Source organism: Ursus maritimus, unplaced genomic scaffold (assembly GCF_017311325.1).
Source record: "Ursus maritimus isolate PB19 unplaced genomic scaffold, ASM1731132v1 scaffold_13, whole genome shotgun sequence".
NCBI lineage: Eukaryota > Metazoa > Chordata > Mammalia > Carnivora > Ursidae > Ursus > Ursus maritimus.
In genome coordinates, this window is record NW_024423675.1 from 60,263,344 (window position 1) to 60,281,002 (window position 17,659).

General features: G+C 43.4%; 1 protein-coding gene across 1 annotated transcript in view; it reads left to right on the forward strand.

The window, feature by feature from the left end:
* The window catches only part of ARID1B (AT-rich interaction domain 1B), a 426,117-nt gene that overhangs the window by 293,035 nt on the left and 115,423 nt on the right, over positions 1-17,659 (forward strand). The window contains exon 6 of the mRNA XM_040627997.1: positions 6,458-6,701. Coding sequence (XP_040483931.1) covers positions 6,458-6,701 — 244 coding nt within the window. The remainder of the gene's footprint in view (positions 1-6,457; positions 6,702-17,659) is intronic.

Genomic DNA, 17,659 nt, shown 5'->3' on the forward strand with positions numbered 1-17,659 from the left:
ACATAACATCTTGAGACTGTTGTTAATAGTGGAAGAACAGAGAATCTCCCTGGGCCCAGTTCAAAAAACTGAGAATAATTTAGGACCCCCTTGGGGCTTCTGCAGTGGAAAAAAATTCCCTTACATGATGCATATTTCATAGTTATATTGTTTACCACATCTAAATTTAGAATGGCAGCACATTTCATATCAGGAGTTCTAACCCAAGGACCTTTGGGGCTAGCTTCTATTTTAGGTGCTGATTTTTAAAAATCAAAGGAAATATAACCATGTTAACAATTTTTGCTCATGATACTATGCTTAACTCTGAATCCTGCTTTTGTAAAGTATCAGTTTAGTTGATTACCCTATAAATGTCCCATTAAAATGAGAGTTACCCATAATGGAATCTTGGCTTGAGAAAAGGAAAGCGGTTCTTGGCTATATCATTACAATGAATTTTGACTCATGAATTTTCTTTGCATTTATCCTTGGCTTTGGCTAGGGGTTTGTCATTTGTGGAGCTTGTGACTATGTTTAAATTAACATCAAACACTTTTTTTTTTCCCAGTTGGCCTCGTACATCTTAAGGCTATGTGTTGTATATATTGTCACATACAATGAAGAGATAAATATTTGTTATTTGGACATGTTTAAATAGAAAGTGATATATATAACTTGGAAAGAAGATGCTTTTAGAGCCTAAAAATTACTGCTTTGAAGGATTTTTTTTTCCATGGGTTCTGTTTTTCTGTGCCTTTGCATTTTTTTATTCATTTAGACGGGAAGCCTAAGCTTTTAACTCATTTGCTGTCTAGACAAATGAAAGCAGCAGGGACTTTGGTGGGTTGTTGTGCTGAGAAGAAACCTGCGAGCATCATAGAGAGTGAACAGAGTCACTGTGAGGTTTTTCCTTTTGTGTATATGTCGGTCCAATTATTGACTCAATTCTAATACCAATTTCAAGGTGTATTTGTTTCACATGTCCAAAATAATAGTTCTAAAATAAAGTTGGAAGGTACGAAGTGATTTCACCGTGTGTGAAGTATCAGTTTCTAAAGAACTAAGCAATCTAATGAGGCTGGGGGTGGTTAGCCTCAGGGATGCTAATTGGAAACAGAGGGCTGAGAATTCATTGCTAAATTTTATTAGTGAAGTCAGTAGTTTTCACTAGAGCATTTATGGTAAATATTTAGAAAGACTTGCATGTGCTAGCTTACTTTGTATGGTGTTTGCAGCTATATTTTACCACAGAGCATATAAATTCAGCGACAGTGACCAGTGACCAGTGACACCCATCCTTTCTTTAGCACCACACGTGGCACAAGGAATCACACAGCCCTTAAGAAAGTTAGGCTCTAGTAGGAGAGAGAAAAAGAAAAAATGCATGCCTGAATTTCGTACTCAATATTGTGAAAAGGAGAAGAGACACTATTCCTGCTTTTGAAGATGACTGAGAGACTTTTTAAAAGACCATTGAACTGGCATTTTAACCTGTGCGTCAAACCCATGGGAAGTCACAGTGAGAAATCATTAACTGTATCCTATTAAAATCCTTGAACAAGAGACCTGAACTAGTCTCATTGATTGAAATATCTTCTCTGTTTCTAATTCAGTGTTTATCCTCGTGCTCTCTTGGGGTGCTTCTGAGCCAGAGATGCCCAGTGCGTGCGCTGCTCCGCAGCTCTGTCAGAGACAGATCTAATGCTACCAACTAATTGTGCTGAGGACCACAGCTTAGAGTATTTTGGAGTTGATCTGCTTTTTTAAAAACCCACTTATTTAATTAAACAAGGGAGTAAGATTTTCTGACTTATTCCCAGGTCTTTGAGACAGTAAGACATCACCAGCACTGATGGAATTTATCCTTGAGGAAGCTAACTTCCTAGATAAGTTGAATTCCACCAAAACCAAAGATGCCTCTTGGTGTAGTAAGTCATAATATACTAACAATATTTTTAGGGAGGATCGTGGAGAACAGGTGGACATGAGAGAGAATATTTATAATGTTGTATGTCTGTTTTGCACGTACGTACATCTCTAAAAATTCTTCCTATGCTCCTCCTCCATGGCATGTTCCCATATCCATCCCTGTGTCACCGCCCTCCCCACCCTGTCCCGTTGTATTGAATCAGGGACATATTTGTGCTCTGTGTTAATTCATAAGTGTTGCTCTTGTCAGCGTCTTGATAGGATTGGTACTGCTCCCCGGCGGCATTTCATTCCAGGTGCAGTGGGATCTCTTGTACTTGTCACTTGGATCAGAATGAAAATTTTACACGGGCAGAGGGTGGAGAGATGATGGTTTGCAGAAGGAAAGTCTTTGCAGGGAACCTTCATTTAAATTAAATTTTAAAAGAAAACAAGCTTTCTTTTTTAAGGCATTGATTTTCTAAAAATAAATTAACCATCGACAGTAGAAGTTATATTATTTTTGGTGTGCTGGAAAGTATTAATATCCTGAGTGATGTCAGGTACTGAAAACCCAACTTGAGAGCAAGATTTTACCAACTTGGGCTGTCCTGCCAAATCCTGAATTTACTGTGCACGAGTCCGTGAAGTCATTGCCTCACCCGTCACTCCATCAATACAAAGGAAAGATGCCAGGAATGCTGTGGGGCAGGGGGACTCCAGCCCCTTAAAAGAGTCCTCCCTGCAATTACCTTACCTGCCAGCTTTCCAGCAAGATAAATGGAAGCAGTGTAGCTTGAAGGTGCCTTGGTTAGAATGAGATGCAGTAAGGTCTCTCTGTTCTTTCCAGGCATCATAGATCTGATAGTACTTATAAAAGAAGAATAGAGTTGGTGCCCTGCTGACTAAATTGTCCTCTAGAGGAGTATTAGTTACAGAGCTTCTTTGTTAACTAGGCTGAATGTTTAAACCACCGTTGAACTTCTTTTATTAACATGTTTTAAGATAGCTATGCATATGGATACCCTAAGTGTCTGCAGGGCGGGAATATTTCTCCATAATTTACATATAAAAGTTACGTGTATGTATAATAGTAATATAGAAATCATATCTTTTTATTACTCTTCTGTGACGCTGAGGTCTAGTCAGCCCTGAAATTCTGATGACATGTGAACACTAAGAAGGCCACCGTTTTTATATTTTTCTCTTGGTATTTCCTCGATCAGCTTGTTGAATAACAGAAATGTTTTCCATGCTTTTGCAGCTTGAATGAAGCCTTCTTAACACCCATCCGTGTCGCTTGTTCAACCATAACTTGGAATTTTAAGGGAGGACAGGGAAGGAATTTATAGGTCATGCGGAGAATTTTACAAATTTCCAAGTAACAGTTTGTTTTTGTTTTTTATGAAGAAAGATTTACATAAGATGATTTAACTTCAAATAATGATGTTTTAAAAAATCGAATCTATGTCAAGTCTTTTGTAGTATAATAAAAGGTAATGGTTTTGTGTCTAGTTATCTACCAATTTCTTTTCCTCTAAAGAAGCATCAAATCCTTCCCCCCCCCAGCTGATTCTTGTCTGATTGACCCTATGTTTATTAGTGATACACATTCATTAGGTTTTAAGAGAGTGTTTCTACACCTCCATCCTCACTGGGGGCTCCCTGGGTTATTCTGATACCTTCAAAGAGGGTACAGTTCTCTCTAGCCTCCCATTCCGTGTTTTCCCAGTGGATGCAGGTGTGTGGTCAGTCCCTATTCTTGGTGAAGCTCCTACGATTCCTGCCAGACAGCGTGTCACCACGTAGTTCAATGGAGGCCCGTCTCTCTCTTCTTTACCCCAGGAGGAGGCGAAGGCAGTAGAGGCCATACCAGGAATACCGCAGCTCTCTGAATCAGGGGTTGCACACTTTTTCCGACAGGACCCCATAGTAAATATTTTAGGGTCTGCGGGCCACAGGGTCTCTGTCGGAGTCTCTGTTGTAGCCCCAAAGCAGCCGTGGGCAATACCTAAAGGAATGGCGGGACTGTTCCAGTAACACGTTACAGACACTGAAATTTGAATTGCAAGTATTTTTCATATATCACGAAGCATTACTCTTGGTTTTTTTTTTCAGTCATTTAAAAACATTCGGCTGGTGGGCAGAGCAAAAATAGGTAGGGTCCAGTTTGAGCCCCCGGCCAGAGCTCACTATGCTTTGAAGGGCGCTGCCGGGGGTCCCTGTGCACTTCTGTGAATTGGTTACATCAGGTTAGGAAAGGAATGGTTTGGGAGCAGGGACTTAAAGAATTATCCAGGACCCCAACCAGTCTTCCACACCCCTGCACCCATCCTCGCTCTGAGGCTGTGCACGTGAGAAGTCAGCAGTCAGCCTGGGGAGAGAGGGAGGGAGGGAGAGAGGGAGGGACCTACGGGACTCGCCCTGTTTTCTCTCTCTGCAAGTCAGTGTGCGTGCACGTGTATGCCTACTCGCTTCCGTGTTGTTTCTAGAAACTGAGATAATTGCCTTGATTTCTGAAGTGTGAATATTTTCTACATTGTTTGTAGCATGTCACTTGCTTAATAACCTTCCTGTGTTTCTAACCCTGCTTCGCAAAAACTGTGCTCAGTTCCAAAAGTCTGAATCGAACTGTTGTCGAACCCAGTGATCAAGTCAAATGCAATGTTCAAGCAGCGAATATGTACAAAATTATGCAACTTGTGTGCCCTGTGTAGAAATGTTTATAGATATTTTTTTCTCTGGATTCTGAAAACATGATTCCATTTGCCCCATTTCATTTTGGAAATTTAATGGTACTTCATCTAGTGGTGATCTGCACATTCTACTTGTTACTATCATATTTGTTATTTGTAAGCACGGTTATGTGACGTTGAAGGGTCCCTCTACGTAGATGTTATTCTTAGCATGAGAATTTTTTGTTTTCCTGTAACATTCATTTATGTGAGGTTTTCGTAGCTGTTTAGAATGTATTTTTTAATCATTGGCAATTTTACAGTTAAATAAAAGGAGAAGCTCATTATATGATGTAGCAGATGGTTAACAAACTTTCCAGGAAACTGGGATCCTCATCCCGAGTTTGCTCTGTGACGTTTGGGGGGACCCTGAAGAGCTGTAACCAGCTGTGCTTTACCTGCTCCCTTTTGTATTTGCTGGTGTAGATTCATTCCTTAGACCCGAAGCCTCTACCTCCACCAGTTTTCCAAGCCCTAGTTTTACAAGTCCCAGTAGTAAGCAGTGAGGTAAAATTAAACCTTAATAAAGTTGAATGAGTCAAGGGTATAAATTAGAATTGAATATGCTTTGTAGACAATAACATCAGCCAGCATTTCTGACCCCATTCTGCAGCATTTAGTCCTAGGTCATCAAGACAAATAATATTATACTGCAGCTCAGCCTTGGAGCCCAGCCCGCTCTGGCTCTGGGCCCTGCCTGGATCTGCAGACCCTTAGTGACCTGGGAGCGCAGGCCAGCCCTTGGCTGACTGAGCGCCTGCCTGCTGGCCGTGACCCATTCTGGCCCTGGTGCCCCAGCAGTGAGGAAGGCCAAACTGAAGTCTCTCCTCCTCTCATTCCGATCAGGGTGCAGAAGCCTGTTTTCTCCTTTCTCCTCCCTCGGCCTCCCTTCGTCCCCTTTAGCAGATGGCTGTGTCCTCAGTGGAGTCGCCCTCAACGGTTAACTGACTAGCTGAGCTTCAGCTTCTGTATGTGTCAAACGGTGGTTTTAATAACTGCCTTTCAGGGTGTTCTGAACAAATTAGTTGGCACTAAAAATTGTTTAGCTTAAAATTGGTACAAAAAAGTAAGGTGTAACATTAGGACTCATTTCTGCCAACATAACCTCAGAGGGATTTATTTTCACAATATCATACAAAACTATACATACCACTCTTTTATTATAAAGTCACGTGCAGTTACTTTGAACGCAAGAATTTCTCACCACAAGGTTTCGTTAAAATTTTGCTGCTCTGTGGGGCGCCTGGGTGCTCAGTCGGTTGAGAGCCCGACTCTTGGTTTCATGTCAGCATCGTGAGATGAGGCCCAGCGTCGGGCTCCGTGCTCAGAGCAGTCTGCTTGAGATTCTCTCTCTGCCTCTCTCTCTGCCCCTCGCCCTGCGAGCGCACTCTCTCGAATAAATAAATATTTGCTGTTCCATTAGAATATTATAGTTTGAAATTCAAACAGTCCTTCAATGTTGACTCTAAGTAGAAGGATCCAGAACAGTAGTTTTCATGTTGAAGCCACCATTCCATTCAGATGGTAAGTCACCACTCAAGTGCTGTTTCTGTGACTCTTTGAACAGGTGTGTTGGACTAGGTGCTGGCAGCTTAAAGGAAAGCTGTCAGATGGCTTTATTTAGTTTTTGGGGCCAGAACATCTTCGGGTTCAACTCACGAGAGACCTCCTGAAAGTCTTCTAATAACAAGTGGCCACGCTTTGAATTTTGCGTATTATCTAGAAAAGCCATCTCTGATGAAAGAGGCATTGTTTTAAATAGTTTTTTGGTCAGGTATGGGTCCAAATATGTTACTCCATAAATATATGGTGTTTCTTTCTTTCTTTCTCAGGACCTGTCTGGCTCCATCGATGACCTCCCCACAGGAACGGAGGCAACTCTGAGCTCAGCAGTCAGTGCGTCGGGGTCCACGAGCAGCCAAGGGGATCAGAGCAACCCGGCTCAGTCACCTTTCTCTCCGCACGCATCCCCGCATCTCTCCAGCATCCCCGGGGGCCCATCGCCTTCTCCTGTCGGCTCTCCTGTGGGCAGCAACCAGTCACGATCTGGCCCGATTTCTCCTGCAAGTATTCCAGGTATTCATTTCTCCGTAATTATTATTTTACTCTGTCGTAAAGGTAGACCTCGTGTTCATCAAGGGCAGCGTGCATTCCACTGCTTCTCACTATTGACAAACCAGGTGATGGAGCCACAAGTTAGAAGCATAACTGTGTGAATTGTCACCAAAGCATTGGAGAGTTCCAGTTCCTAAAGATACTCAACTAATGAATGTGGACACTCAGTAAAATCACCAGTTACTTTGATTTTTGTGGTTTGGACATTTACCTCATGCTAGAAAATTATTTATTCTCAGCATATTTGTCATGATTCTGTTGGCTAGGATTCTCTGTAGGTGCGTGCCCCGAGGTGAGACTGTGCGCAAGGACTGGCCTTAGGTTGTGTGTTCTGTTTAGTTTATGCCCCGGCAGATACTTTATAGCCCGTGTTTCGTGTACCTGCATATTACTTGGCCCGCACACATTGAGTCCTTGTTACTGAAAGAAACGGACCTTCTGATTTTGACACGAGGAGTTCATGCTCCAGTTCAACTCTTGCATTCGTATTTCAGTGGTCTTAGTGCTTCTGTATCTTTTACTTCCTTTGTTGTGTAGGTAGGCTTATTTGTCTTTTTATTTGTCTGTCGCGTCTAGCTTTCTCATGTCAACATCACCCATTTCTTGTATCAGCGAACTAAATGTAATTTTTTCCCTTGTAACTTTTGCTAACACGATCTAGGTGGCTGCCAGAAAGTGCCTCTTACTAACTTATTAGAACTAATATTAAATCACTGATAATTTTTCTGATAGTTTACTTTGTTCTCTTGATGAAAGCATGGATAGTAGTTTTATCCCTTCTTACCATTTTATTTCTTTTATATTTAAAAAATGCTCATGATGGAATGTTTTATGTATAAAGACACGTAGATAGGAATGTATAGAATGTGCTATCGTGAGACGTAACTGTCAAAGATCAAAGAACGCTCGTGAGCCCACCGTCCAGCTACAGGAGTGGGGGATGTGTCGTTGTGTCTGCCTGTGTGTTCCTCCCTTCAGGCTTCTTCCTCTCCCCTGCCTCAAATACTCTCTGAATACTGTTTTAATGGTTCTTTTTGGGGTTTTCTGAAGAATATTATTACAAAAACTCATAGGGTATATATATCATTAGTTTTATTTAGTTTTGAGTTTTATAGAAACATATTTATAGAAACATACTTAGAATGACTATATCATTTTTCAGCCGAGCTGAGACACTTTGGGGGCAGGGAAGGGTTGCTATTAATAATGACGGGACAACAGGCATAAACTAGGAAGGTTCTTGGCACAACAGAAACTGTGGTTACCCATTCGTCCTGTAAATGGTCTCCTAGAATTTATTTTTTTAACTAAATATTCTGTTTCTAAGATTCATCCGTATTTTAAATAACAGCATTAAGTTAGCACATTTTGACGAAGGCATTTGATGTTAACCTTTCTTTCAAAAATACGTTTGTCCTCACAGAGATTGTAGTAAAACCTGGATTTATCTCTTTTTAACGTTTTTAAAGCTCTGAATAGTCTCTATTTCAGAATTCCTTAGACGGTTTTTGGTTGGGAGATGGTTTTTGAAGCATCACCTGCCTAAACACTGGCAAGTCACGTGTAGGATATTGCTCTCTAAAGTGGATCAAAAGGGCTTTTCTTAGTTACTTCAATGAAAACTTTGCTGAGGTATAAAGATATTGTAGTTTTTCATTGGAAATTCCTGACATGGGTGATTCACGGTCTGCTGGTTTGCATACATACGTTCACCTTGCCGACGGGGACTGGGAAGCTTCTTGCTCACTGTTTGGGTTTGATGTGCTGTAGAACACATGCCCCAAGAAAAGCGCTCCCGTGGGACACACGATAGCACTTTGCGCAGGATAGCTCGCAGGCGGCACTGGCTTCAGGGTCTGCTCTTCGTCCTGTCGCACGCAGGGTTAGGTTGGTCAGCGGGTGACGCTTCTGATGACCCCATCTCAAACGAGGCCCGTTCCTTACAGTCACTGCAGGTCGGGGCCTGTATACGATTCTCTCTGTCCGCTTCCTGGGAAAGTAAGTTTTTAGTAGAAAGCTCTCAGATTTCTTGGAAATGTTGTTTAAAGCGTCCAGTTTGTTTTTAAACTTGGGTCAGAAATGCGAGCTGCCCAGGGCCTCCGTTTTCATCTCACCATACACTCCGGGCAGCTCCTCTGCACCCGCCCGGCACAGGCAAGAGACGACGCAGCGGAAGTTCCACTTCTGGGGGGAGGAAAGCTCTCCAAATAGATCTGTAACCGTGTGTGCTGAGCGCGAAGCTACGAGTCCCGGAATTGTACACAGCAGGGCACACGGAACGTGTCTCTCATCTTCGTGTTATGCTAAGAGGAATGACCTCCCGGGGACTCTGCTCAGCAGTTTCGGCACCTGTTCACTTTTCTCCAGGGTGGAATCACGAATAACATTTCAGCGGGATGGACTTTCATAATCATCTGATCTCACCTCCGCAGTGTACTGGCGCTTCCTTGTCGTGTAACCTTGGACAGGCCTCCAAGGCTCTCCGTGCCTCAGTTTCTGCATCTGTAAAGATGATAACCGTGTCTCTTCGCGTTCCTGTGAAGTTGAAATGTGTTGCTGCACAGGAAGCAGACACAGGGTCCGCCCTCGGTGCGTGTTAACCGCCGTGGAGGTTACGGTATCGTTACCTGAGACCTGGAGGCTTGCCCCCGAGTCCTGCCCCGAGCAGCGCCGGTGGTGTTGGCAGCGGGTCTTCTGACCTTACTCCAGTGCTGCTCTTGCGCAGTTCAGAAGACGCACATGCGGTTTCCAGTGGTGATTTGCTGTGTTTACTGAGGTCACTCAGCAGGACTGCCTTCGAGCGAGCCGTGAAAGCATACTGTATCTTCACGAAGTTGAATCCATGTTTCTTCTAACTTGAAACAGAAAGGATAGGTTAGTGGTTGATCTTCTTGGGTCTGAGAAGGCCAAGGGGAGACCAGAAGACAAGGGGAAGAATCTACCCTTGCTTCATTTAGACCATGGGCAAATTGTTGTTGTGATGTGATGGGCAGGCAGTCTTAACATAAACTTTTACAGTAGAGGTAGTTTAAAATCCAGGGTTACTTCTCACACTTCTGCATGTGTCGAGACAGCATCAGCTAACTGACCAGTACCATCCTCTTCGTGGCCAGGTGCAGTCGAGCAGGTTGCTCACTGGACAAGGACATGGGCCGGAGGGGTAAATGAGAGTGAAATTCAGGCTGCTCTCCTGTGGGAAGGGGCGCCCTTTTTTAATTCATACAGAGGAGCCACACATCTATCCGCATGCTTGCCCCGGACCTCTTGGTGGTCATCCTCCGTGGCTTGCGTCTAGATAATACCTGTTTCTCCTCCTCTGTTCCCAAAGCTAAGCCAAGAGACGTTCAAACATCGGTTTTTGATAGATCCTCATCATCAACCTTAGATGTTGTTATCTGAAGAGGATTTGTTAAAAATCATGCAGGTTTTATTGAAAAAAAATTTGGTCTTCTCTTTGCCTCCACCTAGCCTCTATGCCCTTGTTTGTTTGTTTGTTTTTCTTTTTTTAATGTATTTATGTGAACTTGGTCATAGGTAATAGAATGATGTTTTAAAGATGGTCATAAAGTTGACTGATCTTTTTTTATTTAACCAAATACAAAGATACCTTCCCTTAGAGAATAATTAGGCCCGTTTAGTAGTCTCACCTTCTCCTTTTCCCATCCCTAGTCCTCATGTTGAAGTTTTGTGATTCCATCCGTCAGGTCCTAAGCTGTTGTGCAGGCTACTGCCATTTGCTTCTGAGTCTGTCCTGGTGACGTACAGATACCAGGTGGCGATCGCCTGGTGTCCCGCCCAGGGCAGGAGACTCCAACTGCTGCTTTGGGAACATCTGTGTGGAATTTCCACCACCCCCCCCCGTTTATTTTTCTGTCTGTAATCTTGTGCGTTCTTCCCCCCCTCCTTCCTCTCGTTCCCAGCACTAACTTGTTTCTTCTGACCTCACTTCTCTCCCGTTACCTGCTGCTGTAGCTTGCTACTGCCGCTCCGTGTGTCACACATTGACTCTTTTCAATCATTGTCTCTCTGGCACGTCATTGTTAAGCGCGCAGCTGGTGTGTAGCCGATAGCCGCGATGAGGTAAAGCCAAACTGTTGTAGGGGCTTCTTCCTACTGTTGCCTCCCAGGGTTCGTGGAAAAAAGAGCAATCCTTTTTCTCCATCTCTGTCCTGGTAAATGAAATTGACAGCTAATGAGAACTATCACCGAGGTAGATAAACAAAAGCCCAGGAAAGCATCCCGAATGGCTGAATCTGTTTCTTGCCCATTAAACCGTTTCTCCACCCACTGCAAATTTGCCCTCCTGTCCTGCTGCCTCACAAACATTGTGAGTGTCATGGGAACAACTACTGTGATGCACGCTGGCACCGTGTCGGCCCTGGCACACCCCTAGCTCAGCGGGGCTTTTCCTTCCTGCGTTCCTTTGAAAAGCAGGATGGAGATTTTCTGTGGTAAGTAGCCACATGGATCCTCCCTTTGTTTGCACATTACTGGGCTCCGCACGACAGCAGTCTATAGTTAGAAGGTAAAGAACCCCAGCCCTGGTCGTTCAGCGTAAACAAGCATTGGAGAACCAGAATGCGTGCGTTAGACGTTCGCCAGCGCTGTGATACATTTTCTTGTTTTTACTTTTTGTTTTCATTTCTCCCTCCTCTTTGTATTGGTGTATTTATATTTAGAGACAGAAATGAAATATCTTCATCTTTCTAATTGGTAGTGTGCATGTAGATACACATTTAAATCAGGCAAATCTAATGTCGGGTGCAATTGATTTGAAAGGTCTGATGTTAGACATGTGGTTTCCCTTCTAATAAATGATCCCGTTGTACTTTTGCTGCTTACTGGCTCACATCCTAGAGTTATTTACCTTGGTTTTAGGAAAGTAAACTGTTGGGTCTTGAATGTATTGTGTAGGTCTTACACTGGGCCTCATTCGTCCTAACGCGTCGAAAAGCTGACACAGCACAACATCAGAATGCATTGCTGTTGCCAGAAGATTTAGTGGGTGTTAATTTCACTTGTCTTGCCTCCAGAGCCAACCATGCCAGTTTACTAACAAAGCAAAAATGTAAATAAGCCCAACTTTTTTTTATTTTTATTTTATTGGCCAAAGGCTTTTGTCAGCTTTTTCCTCCATGTGCTGTAAGCAGCAACAGTGTTTAAATATTAAGTACGTTGAACATACAGTGGGGAGTGGTGATGGGCAGGCAAAAATTAACTGTTCGTAGCCTGATAAACATTTTTGTTTATAAAAACTTTAAATATTCAGACTGCTGAGAATATTCATTGGTTTTGCTAACAGAGATCTAAGGATAGTAACTGTAAATCCCTGAATAGATTTTCCTCGTGCTTTTTTTTTTTTAAGCACTTGACATCTGCACCAAGTCCAATTTTAGGTGGCATTAAGACCCTTTCGTCTGACAGCAGAAGGGCTGTTGATTATAGTCGGCTAGGACCAAATATACAAATCTAGGTATTCACGTTAGCATCATGATGAATAGATGTTTGTTTTCATGGCCATTCCTCCTGGCTTCATCCTAGGTGTTTGTTCTAAGACTAATCAAAGACCCCATCCTCCTGGCCATCATCAACAGAGATAAAGTTTCATCGTATATGAAAGTAAAACTCTCTCTTTTTAAGTTTTATGTGCCTTGCTGTTTGAGGTCTCGCCTCCCACATCGCCCCTCAGCAGCTTGACTGTCGGCCGGAGCGGAGGGGAGAGAGAGAGAGAGAGGGACAGAGGGAGATAGCATGCACTGGAGAGGCTGTGGATCAGGGCTGTTTAAGAGCTGAGAGACCAGGAAGGAGGAGGGCAAGGTGGAGCGAAGTCTTTCATTAATCTTTCAAGAGCAGTCCTCATCAGTCGACCTTTTGCTATTCATGCCTCCCTCCTCTGGAAGCTCTCCTTTCCCTCCCTCTACAGTTAGCTGGAGCATTTCCCTGGGTGCACCCCTGCACACGGTCCCCAGGGACACAGCTGCTTCCGGGGAGCCTCCCCCAGGTGCACCCCCTCCCGCCCCCGGCACTCCATGCCCCTTGACCTGTGCAGACTCAGACCCGGCAAATACCTTCAGTTGCTGTCCTTCGAAAAGGATCACAGGTTTTGAGAGCCCGTAGAATTGGGTTGCCAGAGATAGCCCTTCCACTCTCTTAAAGTTACTTTACAGCTAAGCCTGATTCTCTGAAGCATGATCATGTCAGTTCCTGGGTGGTGAGCAGTGCATCCAGCATACCAACTAGTCCTGATGACTTTGGACCCCTCAGGAAAATCTCAGGTACTAAAGGAATGAAGTCCAAAAAGGGTGGCACATATTCGATTACATATGGGAAATGACTCTTTGGGGGCAGCGCTGGGGTATATCCTAAGTACGTGCTCACCTGTTTCTACCCTCCACTTAGCCAAGTCTGCGGGAGCTAATAGAGCTGCAGATACAAACAAGAAGATACTCTGGTCAAAAAACTAATTTTCTTGCTTAATTTGACATTCAGACAAGCAGATTCTGGAAGGATGCTATAATGGGAAAGAGAAAAATGAATTGCATTTAGGAGTTAGTCATAGGCTGGAGTGAACAGGAAGGATTTTAGTGAGAGGAAATGATAGTTCCTGGTCTAATTTGTCAAGATTAGTACCTATAAAATGAACACCGAGGGTGCAAGCCATATCTCTCGATTTTTTTTTTTAATCCATTCCCCTTGGATTTTTAGAACTCTTAGAGCTGAAAGCTTAACCCATCCTAAATAAAGAAATTTTCCACTTTTCAGTTTATCTTTGCTTAAAACTCAGGGTAAAATTGTGAGTTCATTTCACTCTGTGTAAGTGGTTCTAAACCAGTTTCCTGTCACGGTCTCTTCAGGAACATCTCGGAGACGGCACTGCCAGGAATGACACGTTTTTTACTTGGAAGTGTGCACAGTCACCCTACCTGGTAATCTTATTTTAAAACATCTCTCAAGTGCTCCTTTTTGGCTGCTCTCGAAGTAGAAATCCTGCAACAGCTTGTTGCAGGGAAGATGCATGCTGCTTATTGGCAAGCCGAGTGGGGAGAAAATTCTTAAACACAAAATGCCATTGATATATCCATGTTTTTATCTGTGGCAGCCTGGAAAACATCAATTCAGGAGTTCTACAAACCATGGAGAACTTCAGCCAGTGTTTTTTTCCCCTTGCAAAAAGTAAACTATTTGTATGTTCTACAAAACAGTAATTTCACATCCATCCCAAATGATGCTTAGCCACGCTGAAGAAAGCAACAGTATATTTTGTCTTTGAGAGACGTGTGAGTGTATCTCCGTGTGGCTTAGATACTAGAGCCCTCCCCTTTAGGGTACTAATTTAAAATTCAGACCAAGAGCTAGGTTATAGAGACCCAGCACTTCAAGGATGTTCTTCTCCTGCTGTTTCTAGAGTGCAGGCTCCCCACTGCTGACCTGCAGCCAGATCCTTGCATTTGAAGCTACCTTTTTCCTTTTGAGGCCCCTCCTGACCCAAGTCCGGTATTCTGGTAGTTGAGGAATGAATATTTCTTCTTTTTTTCGAAAAGAGAAATTTTGTCAATTCTTCTATTCCAATAAATTTCAAATTAAACCTTTTCCACTCCTTCTCCCACATTCAGAAATAAGAGAACATTAAGATTTTCTCAAAATACACATTTCCAGGTGGTTCTGCTCCCCCTCTCAGTTAAAATTAAGTTATGCAGTTCAGTTCAAACTCTCCTCGGTTTCCATTCCCTTTCTTTGGCCTTCTGCATATGAAAACATAGGAAAGCCTGTGTCACCAGGGTAATGCTTGTGTCTCCTTCCCGCTCTGTACGATTAGTGATGACTAATGTGTTTACGTGGCTGATCCAGCAGTCCACGCCCACTTCTCTATTATTTTTTTTACACTGTTCATGGAAGAAGCACTTCAATCGCCTTGTTGACTGTTCGATTTCAGTTCTTGAGCTGAGTAGACTATCAGCCGTCTAAACTTGTGCTTAACTGAGTGTTGTTGCTCCTTGAATCAGCCGTGTGCTGTGACTGTCGAAATGCCGTTGGCATCGTCTTCACGGGGAGCAAGCGAGGGGTCGGAAGGGAGGGTACCAAAGCTTCTGTGAACCAATTTCAGCCTGGAAGTAGAAGTTTCACAAATCATTCGACTACGACTTTTGGAAAATGGCAATACAATGAGTAGTACGTATAAGTCGAGATGTCCTAAAAGCTGATTTCACGAACTTCTGATCTGTTACTGTATTTTCTAAAGGGAATAGATACCAGTTGTGAAGGGAACAAAACCGCTTTTACAGCGGGTGTTATGTTTATTTCTCTATGTTCCGATAGCCGTGGAGCCAGGATTATGATGATGTGTTGATTGATTATAGCCGTTAAGTCTCTTACTAATCAGTTTCATGACTTACTCTCAGCTCACACCCTTGCACCTTTGATTTCTCTTCCATAACAGGGTGATATGGGTTGTCATTGACTAATGAAGAACAGAATTGGTTTCGGCACGAGACAAACGGAATGCCGACACCAATCCTAAAATGCATTAATCTTTAATAATTCACATCTTCATGTTTATAAATGATATAACCAGGGATTGTTAATGTTGATATTCTCCCTTCCAAACAGAAAGTGACATAGGAGTTTGTACTTGCAAACTGCATTAAATGCATATAGCCGAATGCCAAGAATGTGACCTTGCTGAGGATGCCAAATGTATTAATTCATTGGGTGGCTTTTTGAAAAGGAGCATGTTGTACTTCTGCTATTGGATAAATCAGGTGCTTTCCTGAGGAAGGCCAGCTGGCCCAGCTGCGCATTTTCCTTCCGTCCTTGTCTATCGTTCTCTTTCATTCATTAATTCAGCCAAGTACTGAATACATCTTCTGCTGTGGACATGTTTCTACGAACTGGGGAAAATGCGTGGAACATGAATGACGAAGGGCCCTGTCCTCATGAAACTTAAATTCTAGTGGGAAAGCTGGGAAGTGAGCAAAGAAGTATATAATTTATTGTCAGGTATTGTGAGGGGAAAAATCAGGTTGCTCGTTTTAGATAGCAGTGATTGGGGAAGGTGTCTCTTAGAAGCTCAGTGAACGAAGGGCAAAAGCAAGCCATGCAAATGTCTGGGAGAGAGGTATCCCCGCAGAGCCACGAGCAAGCGCGCAGGCCCTGAATCAGTAGTGTGTGTGGTGTGCTGGGCAGGGGAGACACAAGGAAGTCACTGGGGCTGGGGCACAGTAAAGAGGGGGAGATGGGGACAGAATGGGTAGGCAGTTAGATTAAGAGAGTAACCAAGGGCCAGCTTATAAAGGGCTTGTAGGTTATGATTAGGACTTAGGAATTTAAAGTCTGATTGGAAGACACGTGGCATGTGGAGAAGGCAGAGAATGGCATGATCCAATATAGGCTGCTGAGTGGACTGTAGGGGGTGAGGGTGGAAATGGGGAGACTGGCTAGGAGGCTACTTCAGTAGCCTATGGGAGGTTGGTCATGTCTGGGTGTGTGCATAGCAGAAGGGGGCAGAAGAGTTTTGACCCCTAAGATCGGATTCTGTAGAGTGGAAGACAAAGGAGAGACAAGTTTTTGAAGGGGGAATCACGAGTTTGGTTTTGAACATGTGACATTTGAAATGTTTATTAGGCATCCAAAGGGAGATTTTGAATAGGCAGCTGGTTCCAAGAAGAATCTGGATTCTGAGCAGAGATCTCAGCTGCAGAAGGAAGTTTGTGAGTCATCAGGGTTCTCGATGACATTACCTGGGACACCTAGCCTGCATCAAAGTCACCTTGAGGGCTTGGAAAAGCGGGTGACTGGGCCCCACACCCAATTCAGTAGGTTTGGGGTAGGGCTGGAGAATTTGCATTTCCAGCAAGTTCCTAGTTGGTGCTGAGGCTGCTGGTCTGGGAACTGCTGACCTGGGAAATGAGTGAAGATCAGTGGTTCCCAGCACTGGCTGACAGAACATCCTGGGAGAAGACGGGTGCGAGGCCCAGCCCCAGAGCTGCCCCGAGTTCACAAGGCTGACTGCGGTCCTCCGCCAGTACTTTTTTAAAAGCTCTCTAGGTGATTCTCGTGTGTAGCCAAGGTTGAGAAATACTGAGAGAAGAATTCTGAGGACTGAACCCTAGGGTTCTGAGAAGTGTAGAGACTGAATAGGGAGAGGAACAGCCGGTGGTGTAAGTGGAAAACCTGGGAGAGTGTTGTGTTCTGGAAGCCCCGCAAGAAAGTGTTTCTAGAATATGGAGAGACCCAACTGTGTCCAGGACAGCTTAGCACCTCCCTCAAGGTGTCCCAAGGGCATGTTTTGGAAAGAGTTGGGTCTGTGTATGTATTGGTCACAGGAAATTTTATGGATAAAGAGCTCATTTCTTTAGGGCAGCATATTGCCATTTTTTTTGACCTTTCTATAAATACGTTGTGATTCAGTTGAAATTATAATGTCACAGGAAGAAAATTCTTGTGATAAAATAACTGCTATATTCTCAGGCCTAACTCAGATATTAATAGAATTCCTAGTTTCACAATTGTTCCTTTAAGTCTGTTTCACACAAAAATCCAAGAATCATGTCATTTAAATTCTACTTGAAAAAAGACAAAAACTCGTATTTTTTGAGAGCTGAACCTCAGTGTATAGTTTTGGGGTTTTTTAATGTGGCATCAGTGCCTTTTATTAGAAGAAGACAGAGGGATATCTCAGCTTTCCACAGTTTGGCTATCATGGACACTGCTGCATAAACATTGGGGTGCAGGTGCCCCTTTAGATCACTACCTTTGTATCTTTGGGGTAAATACCTAGTGGTGCAATTGCTGGGTTGTAAGGTGGCTCTGTTTTTAACTTCTTGAGGAACCTCCATACAGACGAATTGATAGAGATGTGGTTCATATTTGCAATGGAATATTACTCGGCCATCAGAAAGGATGAAGACTTACGGTTTACA